General features: G+C 45.1%; 1 protein-coding gene across 1 annotated transcript in view; it reads right to left on the minus strand.

Moving 5' to 3' along the window:
• Positions 1-1,806: 1,806 nt before the first annotated feature.
• SYN2 (synapsin II) overlaps positions 1,807-23,641 on the minus strand; it is a 205,734-nt gene continuing 183,899 nt past the window's right edge. The window contains exons 11-13 of the mRNA XM_028101811.1: positions 9,345-9,405; positions 5,092-5,308; positions 1,807-2,507 (exon numbers count right to left, since the gene is read on the minus strand). Coding sequence (XP_027957612.1) covers positions 2,372-2,507; positions 5,092-5,308; positions 9,345-9,405 — 414 coding nt within the window. The 3' untranslated portion in view covers positions 1,807-2,371. The remainder of the gene's footprint in view (positions 2,508-5,091; positions 5,309-9,344; positions 9,406-23,641) is intronic.

Raw genomic sequence — 23,641 nt, forward strand, 5'->3', positions numbered from 1 at the left:
ACAAGTTCTCTCACCTTCTCCCACTGCTCCTCCCTTCCTGGGACAAATGGATAGAGAGAAGGTAAAGGAAGGAGGAAGATATGGGGATGAAGAATTTTTGTGTATATCTCTTATTTTGCTTTTACATTATGTACAATTTAATAAAATTATATCTTGTTTCCTTTGCTAGATTAAATAAAAAATAATATAGCAAAGTTGTCAAAGCCATGAGTTATGCTGCTATACTATTTGGGTTCAAACCCCAGCTCCACTGCATGCCAGCTGGGTGAATTTAAGCAAGTTATTGAATCTTGATGTGCCTCCATTTCTTCATTTATAAAACAGTACTAGTACTTATAATACAGGATTCTTGGTATATTCCTGGTATATATATTCTTGATATAACATATATCAATGAACTGATATATGTTAAGTGCTTAGAATGGTGCCTGAAATTTGGTAAGCACTATGAAACTGTTAGTAAACATTTTTTGACTCCATCACAATGTTTATGCTCATAGTAAGTGCTCAATAAATGCTTTTTGATGAAATGAATGCATTCTACTAAACATTTCTATAATCGGGGGGACAGAAGTGACCACAAGTGGCAGACTCTTGGGTGGAAATAGAAGAAACCCTGAAGATCAATTCCCTAGAGCATAAGGAGTTCCCTGTCCCTCACTTCTTTGTTTGGCTTAATAGTTCCTTCCCTAGTTATGTGTGTTGTTGAGGGAGGGGCTGCCACTCCCTCCACCCCTGGAGCCACTCAATGGGAAGTTCTACTTCCTGTTTTTTAAGTGTAAGAAGGAGGTAGAGTTCTGGATCCTTGAACCCTGAAATCATGGACTGAGTTAGAAAGGAGACCCTGGTGCCAGAGAACTTCACACTCTGGCCTCTCAGCATCTATTGCTTGTGCGGAGGGTTAGCAAGATAGTGGCATTTGGCTGAGTGCTATTTTGTTGAGTTAGGATGGGTATGTGTTGAAAATTATATAGATATAACGTTAATACACTGGTTTCCATTTATTAGTGCAGATGTGGTGCTTATCTTCATAGGACTTGTGGTCTTCAGGAACCTACTCTTGTGTGAGCTGTGAAGAAGCCAGAGTGAAGTCCCTCAGAGCCCACTCTCAATTGCAGACCTCTTTAGGATGCCTGAGGCCAGGCTTGTGGGACACCACTCATCAGAGCGGGTCGGTACAGCCTCATTGGCACCCCCATGTGGCTTTAGCTGAGGAGCTTGATGGACCAGACAGGTAGGTCTAACTTGGCTGCCACAGGAACAAGGGTGCTATGCTTACTAGAAAGGCTACAAATTCACTAAAATTGGTAGAAATGCTAGTTACCAAAGGAACTTCAGTTGTCTTGCAGGGATATTCACCAGATGTCAGGAGGCCCAGTATAAGTGACATCTAAAGGATAGCCATACTCTCAACCACTTGCAAATTGTCACTCACACATAAATACATTCACAAACATACTGGCACAAACAGCTTCACTCTCCTAGACATTTCCCTTCCCTACACTTGCAAGCACATACGTATGCCTCACATATACTCTCTCAGCCAAAAGGGTGGCCTAGGGGAGACCTCATGGCTGAATCAAATGCTGGTTAATGCTGCTGCTTTTATTACACCAAAGGTCTTAACATTTATTTGGAGATGAACACAAAACTTGGTATACTGCTGTTACAGTGGCATGCATTCCCTACAGTGTAGCTTCGGAGCTCAAGATCACTGCAGCACGCACATAAGAACTGCTCTCCGGAGGAGAGAAAAGGTGGGGTGGGGGGTACTGCAGATCCTTGTTCTCTCCAGTATCAACAGACTAGAGGTACTTTACCATGATAGTGGTTGAGGAATCTCTTGTGTTGGGCAGGTGTGTTTTAAACAGCTAAACAGGTATGACAAGGGATCCAAGTGTGGGTAGGTTCCTAACACTTACAGCCAAGAGCATTTTTGGGTAAGTATATGCTCCCCAACCAGGCAGCACTGACTAAAGCGGGGGCATGCTTAGCTCTGCTTCTGAGCTAGGTTAAGCTACCAAGAGTCCTCAGTGAAGGGAATCCTGGTTTCATGAAGAAGAATAAGACATGAGGACACTGTCACAATAAGGCCACTACACTCACAGCAAACAATAACCTCAGAGGAAACTCTCAGGACTACAGGAAAGCAGCTCTATTCTCTCTGTCAGGTGCCCCTTGCTGGTTAGGCACTTGCCCTGAGACTTTCACATGGTCTTTTCTGAGCTGCACAATATCACTTAGCACAGCGGAACAGAGGAAGGGACCACACACGTCAAGGTCATGGGACATCACCAAGTGTGGCTGACTATTGGCAAATGTTTCAGATGCCTTTCCCGGTTGGGCTAGGCACCCTCGTGTATCTGGAGAGCTAATCTGAAAAGAGGCTGGCAAAGGACTTCCTCAAGCTCCGGATGGTCTCCGCTTTGGCTTCATCCTCATTGGCTGAAGACCGGAAGAAGGAGGACTCAGAGAAGCTGAAGGCATTTGTCAGGGACTGCGACTTGCTTGAAGATAAAAACCAGAGAGAACGTGAGAGGGGGTGTTCCCACTGAGGCAGGGAAAGACGGTGACATGAGGATACACAACCAAACCCCCACTCCCACCCCAGGGAGACCAGGGTCATGGAGGAGAAAGCCAGCAGTGGAGTACTGCCAAGACCCGGGGAGGCCCCTGTGCTATTATCCTCACCTTCAGTGCTGCTAATACTGGAGGAAAGGATGGGGGCAGTGTGGGAGAGAGGGAGAAGGGGGAAAAGAGAAGGAAAAGAGGGAGAAGGGGAAAAAAGAGAAAAGGGAAAGAGGGAGGAGTGACTCAAAGGCTGTTTCTTATACTTAACGCTAAAGGGCCCACAGGCTACATTTCAGAGGTCCCAACTTGGTAAGTACTAATCTAGGAATCTCACACCCTTCCCTTCTGATGAAATATAGCAACCAGGGGACCACAGACTCTTTGCACTCTCTTTTCCATCAACTGTCAAGTGGTAAAGCCAGCATCAGAAGACCTGGGTCAAAGTCTTGGATCTGCCCTTCACTCATTCTTGGGCTTCTCTGGGACTTGGTTTCTCATTTGTGATGTGCAGATGTTTGGTAAAATGCCCTCCAGGCCTTTTCAGGTCTTTATACTGGGCTCTTTTTCTCTGATTCCAAATAAACTTGGAATAAACCAAGGCCTCAAGTTACCCGCTCTTAAAATGGACATGACCATTCTTTGTAGCCTTCCTCAGAGGAGCCCTAATATGAGGTTTATGCAGTTCAGGGTGTCCAGGGGCAGAAGAGATACATATCTGGTGCACACAAGAACATTAGGCAGTTTTCTAATTAAAAACCCAAATCACATACATTTTAGGAACCAATCTCTCCCCTGAGAGACGGGATTCAGAGAGAAAAACTGTGAAGGCAAGAAGGTCGACGGGAGGCCAAGCCCAGTCCTTGAGAAGAGAATACGAGGTCTGGCATATCCAGTGGTCTGCCATATCTCCTTGACTTTCACTGTGTCTCTTTCCTGATGGTTTCTGGCTGTAGAACTTTTCTCCTGATGTCTTAGGGCTCCCAGCCCTTCCCTACATTCAGGGTGCAGCCCCCGAAACTCCCTTCTACAGGAGTGTGAGCAGTTTATCTCCTGCAGTGATGACTGAACAGATGCCCTATCTTCCATTAGGGTTGGCGATGGGCCCCAACATGCTGGCCTTTGGGAGGCAGGGCCCCCTCTGCATGCTCAGCCAGGGGCACCAGGTATAAGCCTCCTGCTTGTTATCAGATGATGGCTCTATTCAACAACTTCAGCCCAAAGGCAATGGCAACCCAAAGATCTGCTCTCAGACTGGGGCCAGAGGTGGCTAATGAGAAGGCAGGAGAGATTTTAAAAGTCAGCATGCAGAAAACAATTGGATTGAGGGGAAGTTATGGGTCAGGTGAGATGTGAAATGTGCCACTGGCCAGAGCTGGGGAGCAGGACTGGGTGATGCCCCTCCAGTCACGAGGGCTGGAAGACCCAGAGAAAGTGGTCATCTGGACTACCTGAGCCTGAATCTTGGCTCTGCCACTAACTAGCGGAGTAGTTTTGAGAAAGAAAATTAATCAAATCTCTCTGAGCAGTTTACTCATCTATGCAATGACTAGACCATGTCTAAGTGGCCTCCTTTTCTCCCTCCCTGAAGATTCCCATCACCTCACTCTGAAAGCACTGATGGGTCCCTCCCATCCCTGCAAGGCTACAGCTGTCTCTGCTGATAGTGATGACAGAGGTCTGTTTGGGGATGGTGCAAAGAGGCAGCTCTAGTTCTAGAGGAGAGGGTAGAACTGACCACCATCCACACCCAGGTGCATCCCAAGTACAGCTTTACTGTTTTTCAGGGGCCCTCAGTTCTTTCTCTGAAGCAGGACAGTGTGATGGGGGCTTCTAGAGAGGGAGTGAGGAAGCCCAAGAAGAGGGAGTGAGGAAGCCCAATAAGATGGAGTTCCTCAGGGTATCTATCTGGACCCTCTCTGTGGACCACACCAGAAACCAACCTCCTTCTGACAAAGCTGAAGGTAAGAAGTTGAAATGGATTTAACTACTTCCCCTTTTGCTTCTGGGCAGCCTTGCTGATTGCACACCCTAACTGTGAGTCAGAGGCAGGAAAGAGGATTTTTTATTTTTTTAAATTTTGAGAGGGAGAAACACACATACGCACACAGAGAAAAGGAATGGAAAAAAGAGTGGGAGACAGGATTAAAAAAAAACAAAACCCTAAGCTAATATAAGAATAGGAAAGGGGCAGTGACTCTGCCTTATTGGCATTCCCCAGGAAGAAAGGGGAGGGTTTGAGCTTCTAGCTAGACCTTAGACTTTCACTTCCTTCTTTTCTACCTTCCCCAATCAACCCCCAACCATGCCCCCAACCAAAAAAAAAAAAAAAAAAAAAAATATATATATATATATATATATATATAATAATAACAACCCAAAACCAAAACCCAAAAAAAGTCCCACAACAATATCTGTAGAAGAAAGCCTGATTGAAGGTGCTTTCTAGCAGCTCTGGAGCCTAAGGTCTGTGAGGAGGGGCAGGAAGAGGGGAGGGGAAGGAGCTGCTGAGTTGTCTCTTACTTGAGCTGTGGGTGAGGCTGGGGCTTCTGTGGTGGAGCGGCCGGGGGTGGCTGGGCCTCTGCCAGGGAGCTGCTGCTGGAGGGTGCATCTCCGTGGGTGGTGGAGGAAGAGGAGGAGGAGGAAGAGGAGGAAGGTGGCAGTGATGGTCCAGGGGGAGGCCGACGTGGAGGCATCACCTTGCCTGGGGGTTGCATTCCTTGGGGTTGCCCAGGGCCCCCTAGGTTCAGTACAAGAAAAACTTCATAATTTAACCGTATCAAAGGGTTTTCTTATTAGAATCTACGTCTTAAAGGATGAGATTAGTTAATCACCAAAAGGATAAGCTCTATTACAAGAAGCCACCCGAGGCTCTGTCGGGCTCCAGAGCCAGCCCCTGGTTTCCCTCATACAACTGCCACTACTTGCACCTCCTCAGAGACACAGCACCTCAGGCACAGCAGACGTCAGGAGGACAAGGAAGAAACCATGGGATGAGGGGCCCTGATCAGAAGCAAGCTCTTTTACAGAAGGCCCCCCCCAGACCAGAGGGACCCCACCCCTCTTCCCCAGAGGTTCCTCAGGTAGAGGGCAACGTGCCCCACGGTTTACTAGGAGGTCTCAGGTTCTACACTGTAGATGCAGTACAAGGCAGTACAGAGCATAGGTCTGGCAATCAGAAAGTCAAGACACAGTCCATCAGTGACTCCCTGAGCAAGTCAGAGAACTTCTCTGGGCCTTGATGTTTACAACCATAAAACTATGAAAAAGTAATCCTTAGTCTTAGTTGTCTTTCAAGAAGGTAGTGTTTCAAAGATGTTAATGGACAAGAAAGTTCTTCAAAAAGTATTGTGTGCTTTATGGTCATTAATGATCACAGACTTGCATTGTTTTTACAGAACTGGGCCCTGTCCAGCTTCTGACCTGCACGTGTCTGACTGCCAAGCCCCGCCCCACCAGAGCTTCATTTTAACATTAACTCAAGCAGATGACTAGGGGGAATATTCTGTTTCCATGTGCTCTTTTGCCTCTTAGTACCATCCTCAGGGGTCTCCTCTCCCTCCCCCGTGTGTGTGGTGAAATTCTCCAGAAACCCAAGCCCTATTCTCCCCTGGGAATGTTGTGGGCACCATCCCACAAAGAAGCAGCCTCCCACCTCCACCCCCACCCCCAAAAGGACCAGGATACCATTCTCTCAGCATGAGACAGAAAACCATCCGGTGGCCTGGAGGGGCAAAAGGCCATCCTTCCTCTGGGGGTTGTCAGGCAGTAAGTGTGATACCTGATTGCTCAGATTTTGCTAAGGGGCGGGGGTTCCTTAGTCATCTTTTGACTTAATAGATGTCCTCATCAGTGCATACTGACTGTTGGAACGATGCATAATTGGCCCGAGAGATCCAATTTCTCAAGTCTCACTCCCGGCGTCCACATTCATGGACCAGCTGGAAGGAGTAGGCTTATAGAAACTCAAAAGCAGCTAAGAGTTGTGTTGTAACTTAGTATCTTAGAAACACCAGAATACCTATACCCTCTGGAGAGGCAGAATTATCCATCTACACCACTGTGCACCCATGATTATCAGCCCATCTCCCTACTACATGGCATGGACTCCACCGTATCAATTACCAATGAATACCAGAGTTAGTTTTACATAAATAAATACACAAATGGAATTTTGGATTGAAAACTTGAAGTTCAAAGTTCAAATCAGATAACCAGTGAAGATGAAGATGACAGATCAGCATATTTCACGTTAGCCAGTTTTTGCCTCTTCCAAAGTTTGGCTTCATCTGTATCAGCCTTTTCTTGTAAAGTACAGCAGGTTGATGGCTCAGCCTCTTCTACCAGGAACCTGAGTTCTTTCCCACTTGTACAGAGATGCTTGAATAGCCAGAAACTTTACAACTTAACACTGAAGACAGATATAACTTTTCCTTTATTGCACATTAAGCTGTACAAGAGAGTCACAAAAGAGAGGTACTTAAATCACACTTCCAGCATTGGCTGAGGTTCTCCCAGCTGGATCGGTACAAAAAAAGGGGACAACATCAGAAAAGAAATGGGTATAAAACACCTGAACAGCAATCCTATACTGTGACATGGATGTCCCCCAGGCCACAGAGTTGTCCCTTAGCATGCTGCCTGAGGGCACATGATAGTCAGGTTAGGCTGCCTGCTTTAGTTTCTCCCCCACCTGAGAAACTTTGGCTAACAGCACCCTGGAGCCTGACTGAATTCAAATGGCAACTTTGTATTTGTGGCTCACAAATGTCACATGAAAAGCACCTGGATGTTCACACTGATAACATGCAGAGAAGCAACACCACCATCAGCTCACTACTTGGACAAAAGTAAAAATAAAAATAAAAATGTATTCCTCCATTCTGGGAAATGTTGCTTTATTCCTTTCTACCATTTCATCAGATTGGGAGGTATTTAAGGACCTGATTCTTACGCAACCCACCTGGAAGTGCATAAATGCATATATGTATATATTTACAACAGATCGACCAGCATCACCATCTAAGGGAGGGATCACAGATGAGAACACTCACACTCAGTGCATTTCCCCGTAGCCTCAGAATCTGCCCGCAACCAAAGAAGAAACTAGGGCACGTGCCCTTGACACATACATCATACTATCAACACTACTCCTCAGACCTGGAATCCAGAATGGTAACATTCATCAGTATGGAAGTGAGAGGAATGTAACAGTAGAGCTAGAAGCACTTCTTTAAAATGCAAACTGCTGGCATGAACTCCCACAGACCACAGTGCTAGAGGAGACCACTCAGCGCCCATCCCAACCTGGCTAGGAGATGGCAAGATGAGGCACTGAAGCCGAGGCCTGCTTTAATTAACTGCCTCATCACTGCCCAGGAACTGTGTGTCAGAGCAAAGAGGACAGACTGGTGAGGTTTCTTCGAGAGCCATGGCTGTGGAGCCTCTGCCCCAAACACACACGAGCTAAAATCAGAGACAGTTCTTCCCAGGAAAGATAACACTCCTCATTCTCTGGCCTCTGGAGGGCTCTTGTTACAGCTGAAAATGAAAGCAGGAGTCCACCTCAGAGTTCTGTAGGCAGTGTACCCCATCTGTGAAATGGGACATTTCTGATTTGGTCTCATGATTGCCTAGGGAGAGGCCAAGAGCAGAATGGTGGACTCCTTCTCAGACTTTCAGTAGTTTCCTGCATCCTATGTCCACAGTTGCTAAGTATCATCTCTGTACATAGGTCAGGCTTTGGGGAATACAAAGCAGCCTCAGTTCCACAGAAGCGCATAATATGGCCAATTCAGAAACAGCAGCAAAGAAGAAACAACTTAGGGGGACTGAGATCAACACACAGAAAATACTCACAAGTTCACTTTGATATTGCACATCAGCGGCCCCATTTTTTTTTTTTTTTTTGTCTAATCTCATAGCTAATTAGTTAATAATAAAAAAGAAGGTACACTGGGATGTAAAATACAGAACACATTCCTGGAAATAGCTTGTTCTTTATATTTCATGTCATCACTAAAAACACAAGAGCTCTACAGGCACAGCCAGCCTATTCACATAAACTCAAACTGCACCAAATTTTAGCAAATGGAGAAAAAGGTGGATGCCTTCAGATTCAACGGATGAAGCTATGGAAATTAGACCTTGAAAATCTCTTAAACTTTTATCTATTTACCCTAGTCATGCAGAAAGGAAGCAAAAAGCACAATTCATTGAAGATCCCAAGCACACTCATGGAGGTAAGCAGGGGGTGGGGGGGCGCTTTAATCTGAGCCTGGGGGGTGCGGAGAAGGACAGGAGTTGGGTTTTATTTTTGTGGTCTTTGTTTCTCCCCTGTCCATCCCCCCAGTCCTATTTCACCCCACATTATGTAATGCTTTAAAAAAATACTATCAAACCACCCAGAAGATAGAGTCACACTGGACTTGGGAGAGGCACAATTCTTTTGTACACTGTTGACAAACAGCCCTGGAAACACAAGTTATACAGAGAAACATAAGTGAGCATTACAAGCACGAACAGGAACAGGTAAACAACCAGACAGAGGAGCTGACACTGCATAGGAAAACACAGTCCAGTCAGCATTGAAAGAACGCAGAAACGGCACCAATGGGAGGGTCTGTTGCTCCCCTCCCCGCTTTCCTTTCTTCCCTTGTTTGTTTTTGGCTTAAAATTTCTGCTTTGAAAAATGAACTACCAATCACTTTAAGAAGCTTGGACTTGTTTTGGCCCTACTGCAATGCCATTACAGTCGAGAATATACTGTAAACAACCTTGGGGGGCTGGCCGCTGAGGTGGGGTCTTGCTCGAGTCCGGATCCTTAAGTGTTCCACTCTGGAAGACAAAATGCAAAAGAGATAAAAACAAAACTCCGAATAGATTCCAAAGAGAAACCCTGTGGCATGAGTGCAGTGGGATCTGATGGGGACCATGGGATCTGGCCTAGAGGCTTCTGCTGTTCCAGAAACACCTCAAAGGGGTTCTCAACCTCTGGGGTGTTGCTGGGGCACAGGTCTAGGCAGTCTGGGGCTTAGTCCCACACTGATAGGCAGTGTCTGTGATCCCCAACCCCCCTTTTCATTTCCCTCCCTCTTAGACTTATTTTGTCTAGAAGCTTTGAGTCTTCTAACAGCACCTGGTTTCTTCTCTGGTGGCTACCTGCTCTCCAGTTCCTCGTTGTACTCACAGGCCTGGCCTCCTGAAGGAAAGGGAGGATCAACACCAAACTCCAGAGAGTGGGTTGGGCTTTAGGGGACTCCAGGGGCCCCGAGAGCAGGGGCTGGACCAGGTGATGAGTCCAGACTTGCCTCACTTCTCTTGCAGAGTTAACTCTGGGGTTGGATCAGCTCTAGCTGGCTCTGGAGTCAGATCCACACTTTGGGCTATGCCGGAACTCCCACAGAGAAGGACTTGAAGGAGGGGGCAGTCATCTGTTTCCCCCAAACCTCCCTTACCCAGAGGGAAAGAGTAAGATGTTAATGCTTGTAAAAGTACTCAAGGCCAAGCTGTTTTTTCTTCTCAAATAGCATAAATACATTTTATTCAACAACATGGCTCCACTCCCATGCTTCCTCTCCTCCCAGCTGTAATTCTGATTATGGCCTGACAGGATCGAAGATGCATGTGACTTCAGTTTGTCTAACATTGGAATTAAAGGCAGTGAGCATTTGGAGCTTAAATTCAGTACAAGGGAAATGCTCTATAAAGCCTACGAGTTGCCAAGTGTGCCAGTGGTGATGTCACAGAGGGAGTTGCAGGGGCAAGGCTGTGAAATGGGCTGAGCATGTCTTTAGCATTCTCCCACTTCCTTTTTCAGTGCTTCTCTCCCTCGTGACGTGCCCCTAAGCCCTACTCCCACATGAAAACTGTTTCTCCTCTTCCCCATTTCCTACGGCCCTTCCATTCTCACCATCAGTCTCCTCTCCTCTCCTGCCTACCAAGGCCTCAGCCCCACTCAAGGACAGTTGAAGTGTTACCCTCTCCAGTGTCATGGTCTTTAACAACATTGCCTAAACCTATCCTACTAAAAGGAATTAGGGCAGTAGGAGGCAGGGGACCTTTGAAATGTCCTTGGTGACACCACATCAGAGGGTGCTGTTCTATCTACAATCCCCACCCTCTCACAGATCACAGCAAGCACACCAATACTTCCCCTCTCCTTCTTCCAAGCAATGTTACGGTGCTTGGTCTGAGCTCTGACACGGAAATACCCACACTCAACACACCAGCTAGAGATCACACCATCCAGTCAGCAGCAAGACCCATCAGTTTTTCCCTCTCAACATCTAAGATTCACCACCTTCTCCTGACCATTGCTGGTCAAGCCTGTACTATATCTTGCTTAGACTACTAGATTACTACTACTACTACCACTACTACTACTACTACTACCACTACTACCACCACTACCACTACTACCACTACTACTACTACTACTACTACTACCACTACTACTACTACTACTACCACTACTACTACTACTACTACTACTACCACCACTACTACTACTACTACTACCACCACTACCACTACCACTACTACTACTACTACTACTACTACTACTACCACCACCACCACCACTACTACTACTACTACCACCACCACTACTACTACTACTACCACTACTACTACTACTACCACCACCACTACTACTACTACTACCACTACTACTACTACTACCACCACCACTACTACTACTACTACTACCACTACTACTACTACTACTACCACTACTACTACTACTACTACTACTACCACCACTACTACTACTACTACTACTACTACTACCACTACTACTACTACTACCACCACCACCACCACCACTACTACTACTACTACTACTACCACCACTACCACTACTACTACTACTACTACCACTACTACTACTACCACTACCACTACTACTACTACTACTACTACTACTACTACCAGAATAGTCTCCTCATGCTTTAGTCTCCTCTCTCTCCAATCTATCCCTCTGTGCCTACCTAGTGTCCTCCTACACTCCTTCCCAAATTGTGTCACTTGACTGCTCTAATAATGTATAGCTAACACATGCATATGTGACAGGTAACATGATGGACATTTTGATAAAGTATCGCAAACCTCAAAGGACCTCTATGAGGTAGATGCTATTATTATCAACACCCCTAATCTTTCGACAAAGAAACTGAGGCCTAACCAAGTCAGGTAATTTGCCCAGGGTTACACGGTAGAGGCTGATGCAGATGGGCTGTGAGGCTAGGCAACCTGATGCTCACATTTTCTTCCCATTGCCAACAGGATGACAACCATATCCCTCAGGCTGACATCTAAAACTCGCTTCAGCATGGTTGGAAATGACCTTCCTAGCCTTCTCTCTCCCTCATGTCCTAAACACACCTGCTCCCTCCAGGCACAACCCCTCACTCTTTATTCTCTAGGCTAGGCCACACCATGTTACCCTCCAGGAATACCTTTCCACCTGTTTTACCAATCCCATCCAATACATCCTAGATGTCTAAGTCACTTTCTACCTCATCCATGAAATATTCCCTTCTGACTGCCCCTTTTGACTGTAATCTCTGCTCTGACATCCTGAAACAGCACTTAGAAGACTCATACTACTGAAGAGGGTCTTCATAGTGTTGTGTTATGATCCTAAAGACTGGGATGATGCTCCCAACAAGACTGACAGATCCTTCAGGGCACAGACTACGTGTCTTCATCTTCCCCTAATTCCTGACAAATGCAATGCCCCTTGTTCTCAAAGAAAAATATATGGCCTGTACAGGAACTATTTATTTAAAAAGTTAAAACAGTTGGAATTAGGAATATTTTGGAAAATTCAAGACTATCGACATTTTACCAACACCATCAAGCACAGGGCTGAGTATATAAGAGGTCCTTAATAAATGTTTGTTAAATAAATGAACATGAAGTACAATAATGGTGAAAATCCAAAAAGGACTAGAGCATAAGTCTTTAGGAGAGAAATGTTCAATCATAGAAGTTTTGTATGTGTAATATGATACCATATTGTATTTGGTATCAACTCCAGGGAGCAGCTCTGAAAATGCTCAGGTTAGGGAATTAAATTTGAGACCTGCTATATGTGCCTGTATATCAGATGCAGAAGGTAAAGTTAAAACAAGCCTCAAAGAAGCAGAAATTGCTTCCATCAAGACTGCCTAACCCAGGGGCACTTTAGGCCCAAGAGTTCTTTCCCACTGTGATCTCTTCTTTCTCTTGACCTGGCTGCCAACTAGTGAAGTCTGGGGCCAGAATATAGTGTTTGATAATGGCTGCACAGGTAACAGGGTGGCCTTTCTACCTGGGCTTCTGACATGCTAAGACTGGGCCTGGACATCAACCTCACCCCCAACACACATACACATACACTGCTGCCTAGGTGTCCAGCAGCAAGTCTTTAAGATTGGGCAGAAGAGTGACTGAGGAATTTGGGCCTTTGGGCTGCAAAGACCTTGGATTCAATCCAGATCTGCCATTTACCAGCTTTGTGAACTTGGGCAAGTTATTTCACCCCTCTGGACCCACCTCTTTTCACAAGGTTTCTGTGATGTTAAGTGAGATTATCTATCTATCTATCTATCTATCTATCTATCTATCTATCTATCTATCATCTATCATCTATCTATCATCTATCTATTCATCTATCTAGGTATCTATAAGCATCTGGCCCCAGTAGGTGCTAAGTAAAATGCAACAGATGATGGTGATATTGATGAGGAATTTCCTCTGAAACTCTGTCATTACCCAAGTCTTACTCCCATGATGGAATATCCCCTGCAATGCTCTATTCCTAGGCTTCAGAGAATTTTATTTAGTTGTGATAGTAAAGCCTCCTCTGGTCTCCCTGACAAGCTATCAGTGTTATGGTTTCTCATTGCCTGAGAAGGATACTCAGATGAAAGACAGTAAAGTTCATATAGTTTGTGGAGTCATTAGACTGGCTCTTGCCAGTCTCCTTTCCTGGGGCCTCACCCCATACCATCGATGGCTGCCAATCACCTCAGACATTGGTCAGGAACAGCTTAAGATGTTCTCCTCCAAGAGAATTGTTATTTTTAGATAGGGTTATGGAAGACCATATAACAAGAGAGCAGAACCAGGGCCAATGGGCAAAACTCCAGAAAGGTAGAATTTTAGTTATGGGAAGAACTTTCTATAGTAAAATCAGTGGAGGAGGCTATCTTGGGAGGTGGGTATGTTCATGCAGAGGCTAGAGAATTAGGACAAAGATATTGTAGAGAATATTCCTTCACTAAATATGAGATAGATGAGGTGAACACTATGGTTCCTTCTATCCTGACAACTTATGATTCCGGGGTTGGGGCTGGGGGGAGACCCTTTGAAATCCCATAGATTAAGCTCGAATGGTAGAACTCCAGATACTCATTGGATGAGCTGACAGGGGTAATCATACAAATGAGGGCTGGCCCTGGATCTCCTCAGCCTCAGAAATATATAAATAAGACATAGATGAACTGAGCCCAAAAGTTCCCTTCCAAAAGCTTCAGAGGAAGAGCTCCCAGAGGCAGTCCTTTGAGCTGGAGCCTGGGAATATGCCTTGGCCACCCTTGTCTGGCGCCTAGGGAGCTTCACCCTTTCCTGGCTCCACAGAGGTTGTGGACTGAAGACTTCCCAGGGACTCTGAGGGGTAGGGGAAGAGTCCCCTAGGACTGTCCGTTGCTAGGCTGAGACTCTCTAGCTCCACCCACAAGCCATCCATCTGTTGAGGCTTAGGGCTATTCCCGTGGGGTTTGGCCGCCATGGGATCTGTCTCCAGTCACCAAGAACCGCCTGAGATGCTGAATTCCACAAAAGTCTGGCCACTCTGGCGTCACTGCCAAAGTCTGGCCTGTAGCCAGCTCGCAGCAGGAGCCCATGGCCAAGACTGAGCTGCAGTTTCCCTCAGGAAGCTGAGTTGACTCAAACAGGTAAGAAATATGTAGTCCAATGCTTGTGCTCAGCTGCACTTAAAAAAAGGGGAATAAGTGGCCTTTACAGCAGCATAAGAGGGGGAAAAACAACAACTGCAGCTTTATAGAATGACAATGACCTCAGAGGGTCTCCATTTATAATACTGCTGCCAAAAATTTGATACAGTGAGAGGGGCTTCAGTGTCTCAAGGCGGGGAGGGCACTGGTTTTTTGCTTTCAGCTGATAAGCCTCACAAGAGAGCACTGGAACTAGTTCTGGGTGTTTCTTTAAGGGGGACACCAGTGGAATTAAAAAATAGGTACATGGGGAAAAAGTGGGTATCTGGAGCAGATAGGATGGTGAGAAGGATGGAAATGACATCTTTCCTCATGTGACTTCGGGAAAGTTACTTAACTTATGAGTTTCAGTTCCTCAAGCAGACCAATTGGGAGGATTAAGTGAGCAGAAGATCAAAGTCAGTCAAATGTAAATCTGATCAAGGTCAAGGACTGACTTGGTAGTAGTGAGCCTCCTGGCCTCCTGGCCGTAGAGGTATTTAAGCAGGGCCAGGACAAACTCTGGTCAGAGATGCTATGGAGGAGGTCGCGAAGTTGCAGGCAGATGACTTCTTCAGGCTCTCTGGTTCTGAGTTTCCATTAATTCTTTCATGCATTTTTCAGTTCTTTAGCTGTCTGAGATAGGATACAAGCCCTTCTTAGCTGCAGAATCTTGAGTCCAGCAAGACCCCAGGGCTATTGAGCCTGAGAAGTGGTGTCTGCAGGCACAGGCTTTTAGGGGCTTGGCAAGTAGAGGGTGCTACTGCTTTCCATCAAAGTTGGTTGGGATGGTATCCCACTTTGCTGAACCCACTGTTTTAGCAATCTGAGAAGTCAGGGAGGCAGGAAAGGCAGGTGTAGATCAGAAACTCCTCTATGTTGACATGTTTAGCACCTGGTTATCAGGAGAAAGAAAGCAAGGGTTTCCCTTACACAAGGTGACAAAGGCCCAGCTCTCTCCATTTTTACCTTCATGAAAAAGGCATGGAGCAAAGCATTGTAGACCACTCCCTAAACTGGGGACCAGAAGGTTCAGCTCTCCTGCTTATAAACTGTATGACTTTGGACAAGTCATTTGTATTCTCTTTGCTGATGTATGAAATGGAGATAGATAGCAGCCCAAACCATCTCACATAAGGGTGGTGAGACTCAAAGTAATGTCTGTGCTTTGTAAACTGTACAGTGCTAGGCAAAGCAATGATATAAGTGAGCATCATTACTATAATTTAGATAATAATAAATATCAATCCAAAGGAATGCAGCTCTAACGAAGCTCTAGACTGTAATGCGTTGATGGAGAAAGTATTGTTGGGTGGCTTCCTGTCACCTGGTGGATAGCAGCTCAGTATGTAGGGGATTCTGAGCTAGGTTATACCATGCCCTCTGTATATCACTGACTTGTTCCAATGAGGTTCTTGAAGATGCGGAAGAGTCATTTCAGAACAATAAATATTAGCTCTTGGGGTGGATGGACAGGAAATCACTTGTCTAGGAAAGAAACCAAGCCCATGGATGAGGGTTTATGGGGTTTTGTCAAAGGCACGTTTAATTTGCTATCCTGTGGCTTTCAGCAGACAAGCTGGGAGACAGGAGCTCCTATCTGAGGTCCCAGCAGGATGGAAAGCTGAGGAAGGAAAGACACTGAGTGACTCAACTTTTGAGAGTTGTTGGCCTGAGTCCAGCTGCCCCCACTAAGGAGGAAGGCCTGTGCTTACTCAGCATATCTGAGACAGGAAATTGGGAAAGGGTCTCAGGGTCTGGCCCCAGGAAAGAGGCCAGGCCAAGCTCCTCGCCGGACACGCCACAGAGCTATTCTGATCAGCTCCCCCAGGCTCCACTCCCCCGGTCTAGGACCCCAGGGGGAATGAGGCAGCAGGAAGGAATGTGGTCAGAAGGTTGTAGGTTCAGTCAGAGCAAAGGGGACAGCATGTTTTCTGGCACCTTGGGATTTTTCTGAGATCACTCCAGCAGTTACCAGTGCCCACCTTTCTTCCTCTGAAAGGTTATGAAAGGTTCCCAAGGATGAGCTCCCCCTTCTCCTTTCATGAGGGAAATTGCTACACTGAGGGCAGAGCTCATCTCCTGGATTGGGGCCCTCCCATAATCAGTGATTTCCTAAGGACATAAGAAGTGTCCCATGGGGGCAGTCCATGAGACCTATGGGGGCACTAAGGGCCAGGTCACCCAAGGTCAGAATGTCAGCTTCAAGTGATTAAAGATGTCCCTTAAAAGTTAAGACATCCCCAAAATAGTCAGTTTCCCTTAATAGTCTGCTAAGGGATCTGGTCACTAGTGACTTTATCTGAACCTGCCTCAAATCTCCTCACATTTTCAGCTTACACTCACTGGGGAACAAATTCCCTAAAGCCAGTTCTGCTGTGGGAAGCAGGAAGGCCTTTCATTTGTCCTAAATTTACTTCTTCTAAGCTATGTAAGTCCTTCTTAGTCCCATGTTTGGGATCTGAGCTGTGTCTCTTCCCTAACTGCATGGCACTTTAGACCCCAATGAAACCCCTTCTCAGTCTTGGTGTCCTGTACTCAAGAGACTTCGTCTTTTCAAGCCTCTGTAGCTGGAAAGACCTGTCTGGAAATATTTTTGAGTATCTCTTTAGCCCAGAAAACCAGTAAAAAGGACTGGCAGAATGTCCCACCAGAGGCCAGAGGCTACAGGTTTATGGACCTCAGTTCTTCAATTCTGAAGTCTCATTACTGCCCTTTCCAGGTCTGTGGCTAGCACACGGCATCTTAGATCTGGAAGGAGATTTTAAGTTACCTACTCGAACATCCCTAGCCCCCAGCCCATCCTTTTACCATATCCCTGACAAGTAGCTCATCTTGCCCCTGAATGAGTATCAGCGATGATGTCCCAGCCACACACCACTTCTCAGAGGAGCCATTTCCTCTCCTAGTGTTAGAGAGTTTACTCCTGTCTTTTGGCAGGTTTGCCTTTTGGCACAAGTCCTCTCGCATGACAGCTACCAGAGAGCTGAAGGTACTAAGCCATGGGCTTCTTGAGACTATTGCTATTCAACTGGAGCTCCTTTAACTTTTACTCAAAGATTTGCCAAATGCCTCAACCTCCTGGTTCTTTCCTGGGAGCACATTCCAGTTAGAGTTAGAACTTGTCCTTGTTATACTGTGACCCTCAGACTGGAAACAATATTGCAGGCGTGGTCTGACCTGCTCAAGGTAGGCGAAGAGGCTCATCTTCCTCCTGGACACCACATGTGTACTAATGCTTCCAAAGGCTGTCTTAGAATCACTCTTCATGGATATAACCCACAAGCCAAATAGAAAGTTCTCTGGTGTCTGAAATCTCTGCATTAACAATTCAGTTCTTTGACTCTGGAAGACTTTACAGGAAAATAACAAAAGTGGAAGCAGTGTAATGGGAAATGAAAAAAGATTAGCCACACGAAGGAGAGCACCAGGATGCCACCCCTACTGGCATGACTTGAAAGCTTTGTCCACCCTAAGATTTCTCCCTGATTCCCAAGAGTCTCAGGAGCAGCATACACCTCTCTAGAGCCCTGGGTTATAAGGCCCAGCTCAGATCCCAGAAGACAGACCCCAGGATGTGTGTGGGTGATGGGAGAGCAGAGCCTATGGGGAGGCTTCAGAGGTATATAGCCTGGAGGCTTTGGCCATCACTGGCCACCAGGTGTCACTGCCACCTTGAGAACAGTCTCCCTGAAGCACTTCAGAGCTGATGGAGTCACTTGCCCTGGCCAACTCTTAGGCAGCTCCAAAGCTGGCAGTCCAGCTAGGCTGAGACCAAGTTGTCATTAGCCAGATAAGGCTTTGCCACTCACCTCCCTACTTTTAGCAACATAGCCAGTGCCTCTTACACCCCCACCCCTACCCCTTTGAACTGGGCAAGCAGCTAGCCTGGGCCCACTCCAATGACTTTGCTTTTTGTTTTCTATAATTAATCCATCTCAGGCTAAGGGGCTGGCTGACAACAAGGCAAGGTGTGCCCTCTATTAATCTCCCCCTCAGCCTCCTTTAGGGGCTCTTCTAGAGTCAAAGAAATGAAAGCTTTAAGGGTGGAGCTGCAGACAAGGATAGAGAGGGAGAAAGAGAAAGGTAGATAAATAACTAGTCATTGTTGGTCCTGGTCTTGACCTAGAATACTGGGCAAGAAATAGCTCTTAGGGCTTGTGACTCAGGCCAGAAGCTCTTTCAGTCTGAGCTGCCAAAGCCACAGAAGAAAGAGGCCAGCAAGAGGGGCTTAATTGTGAGGAATGGAATGTGACTTAGTGACAGCAGCTAAAGGCTCAGTGCACCATGCAGAGTTCTGGCTGGGACCCAGGTAATATCCCTTGGTTTGTATCCCTTCCATTTGCACATTACCAAAATCGCTCATAGGATCCTGACACCAACTCTAATATGCTGCAAGGGCTGTTAAAGACACTTACTCCACCTGGGAACTCACTCAACAAGTATGTACTCCAATGCCATATCTAGGGGAGAAGAAGGGAGTGGTTTGTCTGGGTAGGAGGAGTATTTTAATCACTGTCACTTGCATAGAATTGCTATCATATGATCATAATAAAAAGTAGGCAGACAGTTTTAACAGATTGTTTTTTAACTCTCCTACTGACCACTGACTACACCCTCCTTAGTATACCCATGATATATTCAATGGCTACTAGGTGTTAGCTACTCTGCAGACCCTAGAGATACAGCAGTGAAGACACCCCTACTCTTCAGATGCTTACATTCTCCTGGAAGAGCCAAAGAAATAAATAGACAGGAACAATTTTAGCTGATAGCAAGCGCTATGCAGAAAGTTAAAGAAGCAGGGTTGGTAGCTAGTGATTAGGTGGTAACTTTGGATTGTTGAGGAAATGTCAGTTATACTGTCATGAAGGAGCCCGCCATGCAAAAACAAGGGGAAAAGCGTTTCAGACAGAGGACACAGCTCATACAAAGTCCCTTACCAGTGAGGAACAGCTAGGATGGTATGAAGGCAAAGAGGCAGGTAGGGGCCTACATGAATTGCTTGGCGAAAATTGAAGGGAGGACAAATTTAAGGCAAAAAAAAGAGTTCTGCTTTGGCCACGTTATATTTAGGATGCCTTTAGACATGCAAATAAAGATGTCAAGCAAGAGTTAGAAATATGAATCTGGAGTTCAAGGAGTGGTCAGGGCAGGAGATAGATATGGGTTAGCTGAGATCACCAACGAAAGTACACAGACCAAGTTCTAAGGCACTGACATGTGAAGATTTAGCCGAAGTGGAGGGGCCAGCAAAGGAGTTGAGAAGGAGAAACCAATGAGGTGGAATGAAAATCAGGCAGGAACAGGATCACTGGAAGGAAAGTGTTTCAAGAAAGAGGGAGCATGGTCAACTGCATCAAGGTTACTAAGAAATCATGCAAGATAAAAAGATGGGAAGATGAGAACTAGGTGACATGGAGTCACTTTGACAAGAGCAATTTCAGTGGGATGGTGGGATTGGCTTTTATTTTATTTTTCTAAATGGGAGATGTGTGTGGGTGGGTGTGATAATCTTCTAGAAAAGAAGAAATTGATGATAGAGAAGAGAGGGATAACATGAGAGCAAAAAGGAGGTGGGATCCAGATCACCCATGGAGGGTGGGCCTTAGAAGAGATTCATGTGGCTAAAGATGCAGATAAACTGGCAGATGTAATAGTGGGAATATGGAAGCAATCTGGTCTGACAGCTCCACGGGCCTGGAGCCAGGATGACTGAAATATCTCCTCAATCATAACCAGTGGAAATGTGCTATCATCAGGGAGAAATGGGAGGTAGAAATATGACCAGTACAGTCATGACCTCAAGCCCAAGTTGCAGCGTTTTGCCAAATGTGACAGATTCTGGTATACTTTCTGTCTTTAGGGTGGCCTGGGGTCAAGGCACAAGGTTCAGGAGGAAACTGACAGAGAATACAAGAAGGTACCATCTGATAAATGGTGACGACCTCTGTGAATTCAGTCATGATTTCAATTTAGAATATAAACAATTTTCGACAGGGACGGTATCTCATTTATCTCTGTAGCCTTAAGTCTATTAACTAATTTTAACTGCACACGTTGAGCTAGGCCTGTGCTAGTCAGTGGAAACACTGTTGAATAAGCCCTTGCGCACAAAAAGCTAAAAATATTTGAGGGATATTTGCTAACTTAATTTAATCATGTATATAGTAAAGAATTTGGCCTTGCCCAAAGATTAATCTGGCTCTTTCCCCCCACTCCTGGGAGATAAGTCTAAATTCTTGGAATTTCATAAGTAATAGGAGTGTCTTTTTATTTGTGGCGAAAGCCCCTCAGACCGCATTTGATAATACATGCTGATGAGATGACTCACAGTGGTCCCTGGGGCCACAAGGTATTAACCTGACTTTCATGGATGGGGATGCTAGAGATCAATTTCAAGCAGGTGGTCAATCAATCAAGCATGCCTACAACATGAAAGCCAATGAAACTGTGAACAAAGAATCTCAGATGAGCTTCCCTGATTGGCACCATGTGTACTGTTACATATGGACGCTGGGAGGTTAGGACAATGGAATCTTTGTGTTTGGAACACTCCCAGACTCTGCCCTGTGCATCTTCCTTTGGTTTATTTTTTATCTGTATCCTTTCCTATAATGCCCCTGTGAGTGTAACAGCTTGCAGTAAAGTATGTGAGTCCTTCCAGAGAATTCTTGGGAACTCTCTGAACTTTCTGTTCATGTCAGGAGTGAGGGCAATATTGTAGACAACTGTACTCTCAGACTTTGCAATTGGGCAGACTCCAGGTTTCATGTGACCTTAGAATCGAAAGGGATCTAAATATCATCTGATTCAACTGAATTCTATAAGTGAGGAACCAGAGGTCTAGAGATAGACCTCGGGTTCCAAGGTCACATAATGTTATGACAGAATAGGACTAACCCCTGAGTATCCTGACTCCCACCACAGTGTGCTTTCCACAATATCCTGTTGTAGCTTTAAATATGATCCTGAGCAGAGAAAAGCTTATCCTTGAGTCAGTCTGGCTTTACTACAAGGGATTTTTGAAGGAGTCCCTATATTTAGGAAAACTCATTCCTTAATATGTTTCTTGACTTGACTCTGATACATTCTAGATTTTTCTTGAGAATATTTAAGTTGTAATATGTATTGCTTGCAAAGTAAGGGGCTTGTACCAAAGAAGAGTTAATGCTTTCTGTGGGGTAGAAAGTTTTTTTGGTGATTTCTCTTTGTTATTGAACTTTCATGCTTCAGATATCACTTTTGTATAATCTAAATTTCATTGCTAGAAGACATCTTAGTAGTTTTTTTGTTCAGTTCTTCATTTTACACATGAAGATGCTGAGGCACGGAAACAGGAAGATACCTACCCAAGGCCACTTGGTAAGTCAGTGGCAAGGACAAGGCTAAACTCAGGTCTCCTCTGCATTCTAGTTCAAAATGACTTCCCTGTAGAAGGCCAAGAGAGTTTTGCACACTTCTATTTATAAAAGTACTTGAGGGATCCTCACAGAATCCCAGAACAACCCATTTTTGTTTATCTCACCTGGGTAGCATTAGGCTGTCTTACTCTATCATAAGTTAAGCTGCAACCAGATGTTCTCTGTATTTCTCAGGGTTAAAGGGAAGAAAAGGACCACCTGTCACTCTTCCTGTAGGGCAGGGACAAACAACAATCTGCTAATCCCTAAGTTTACAAAATAATAAAATCTAACAACAGGTCTGATACTGTTTTAACCAGGAAAATCTTTTTTTATCACCTCTCATTAAGTACAACATTTAAATAATGGGCTTGTATTTCTACAAGCAATTAATCTTTGTTCTCTTAATTACTCTACTGTAATTCTCTGGTGACTAACATTCCTGAGGTACAGAAACAGATTCTTGCACTTGCCCAGAGGTTTGACACATGTGAGCCAGCTACAGAAGGTATAAAACACCCATACGAGCTATGTATGATAGCATCCCACAGAAGGGGGCTACTCTCAACTTGGATGCCCAAAGTAAGTCTACTGGTCCAGAAGCTCCCATTTATCCAGCATGAGTAAAGATGGAAGTATTCTTTTTTTTTTTTTTTTAAAGATTTTATTTATTTATTTGACAGAGAGAGAGATAGCCAGAGAGGGAACACAAGCAGGGGGGAGTGGGAGAGGGAGAAGCAGGCTTCCTGCAGAGCAGGGAGCCCGATGTGGGGCTCGATCCCAGGACCCCGGGACAATGACCTGAGCTGAAGGCAGATGCCTAACGACTGAGCCACCCGGGCACCCCAAGGATGGAAGTATTCTACTCAAAGAAATTTTCAGAGCTTAAAAGGTATTTAGATCTATCTCATATTATAGGTAGAGAAACTGAGATCCAGAAAAAGAACTGACTTTTTCTTTTTCTTTTTCAATTCTTTTTCAAAGAATTGTCACAGTTTTATTTTAGTCATTTCTTAAAAAAAAAGAAAAGAAAAAAGATTATTTATTGATTTGGGTGGGGGGAGGGCAGAGGGAGGGAGAGAATCCTAAAGCAGACTCCCCAAGACCCCAGGATCATGACCTGAGCCAAAATCAAGAGTCAGACACTAAAATGACTAAGCCACCCAGGCACCCCTATTTTAGTCATTTCTACAGATAGTTCTTATATATTATATTTCTAGCTTTCTTAAATAACATGTGGGATACTGACTTAAATATAACTGTTTCTTTATGGTTCAGGTCCATTATTATGAATATCAACTGTGCTCCTATGCTATGATTCTGTAACATTCAAATGATAAGAAGACAAATGGGGGTAATTTGTTTCTGGGCTGGTTTATATAGTTTTTCCCTCCCCACCCCTTTTCTTCTTTCTTTACTAAAGGATTTCCAGAATCCAATTACTTGGCTTCCAAGGTTGCAGTATAATCCCAGGAAGGCACTGATCTTTAGAAAAGGGAGTGATGATGCCGAAGCTGGAAGCTGTAGGGAACCCAAGCCCTGAGGCTGCTTACTTACTTAATAACAACAGGTAACCTTTTTTGAGCATTTATGATATACTATATATGTGTTATATTTTAGGTTCTTCATTTAATTCTCATAATAACCCCAGGAGAGGGGTGCCATTGTCGTCTCTGCTGAGCCGCATAT

Source organism: Eumetopias jubatus, unplaced genomic scaffold (assembly GCF_037043125.1).
Source record: "Eumetopias jubatus isolate StellerSeaLion01/CBP00866 unplaced genomic scaffold, mEumJub1_p1.0 scaffold_1, whole genome shotgun sequence".
In the NCBI taxonomy this organism is placed as follows: domain Eukaryota; kingdom Metazoa; phylum Chordata; class Mammalia; order Carnivora; family Otariidae; genus Eumetopias; species Eumetopias jubatus.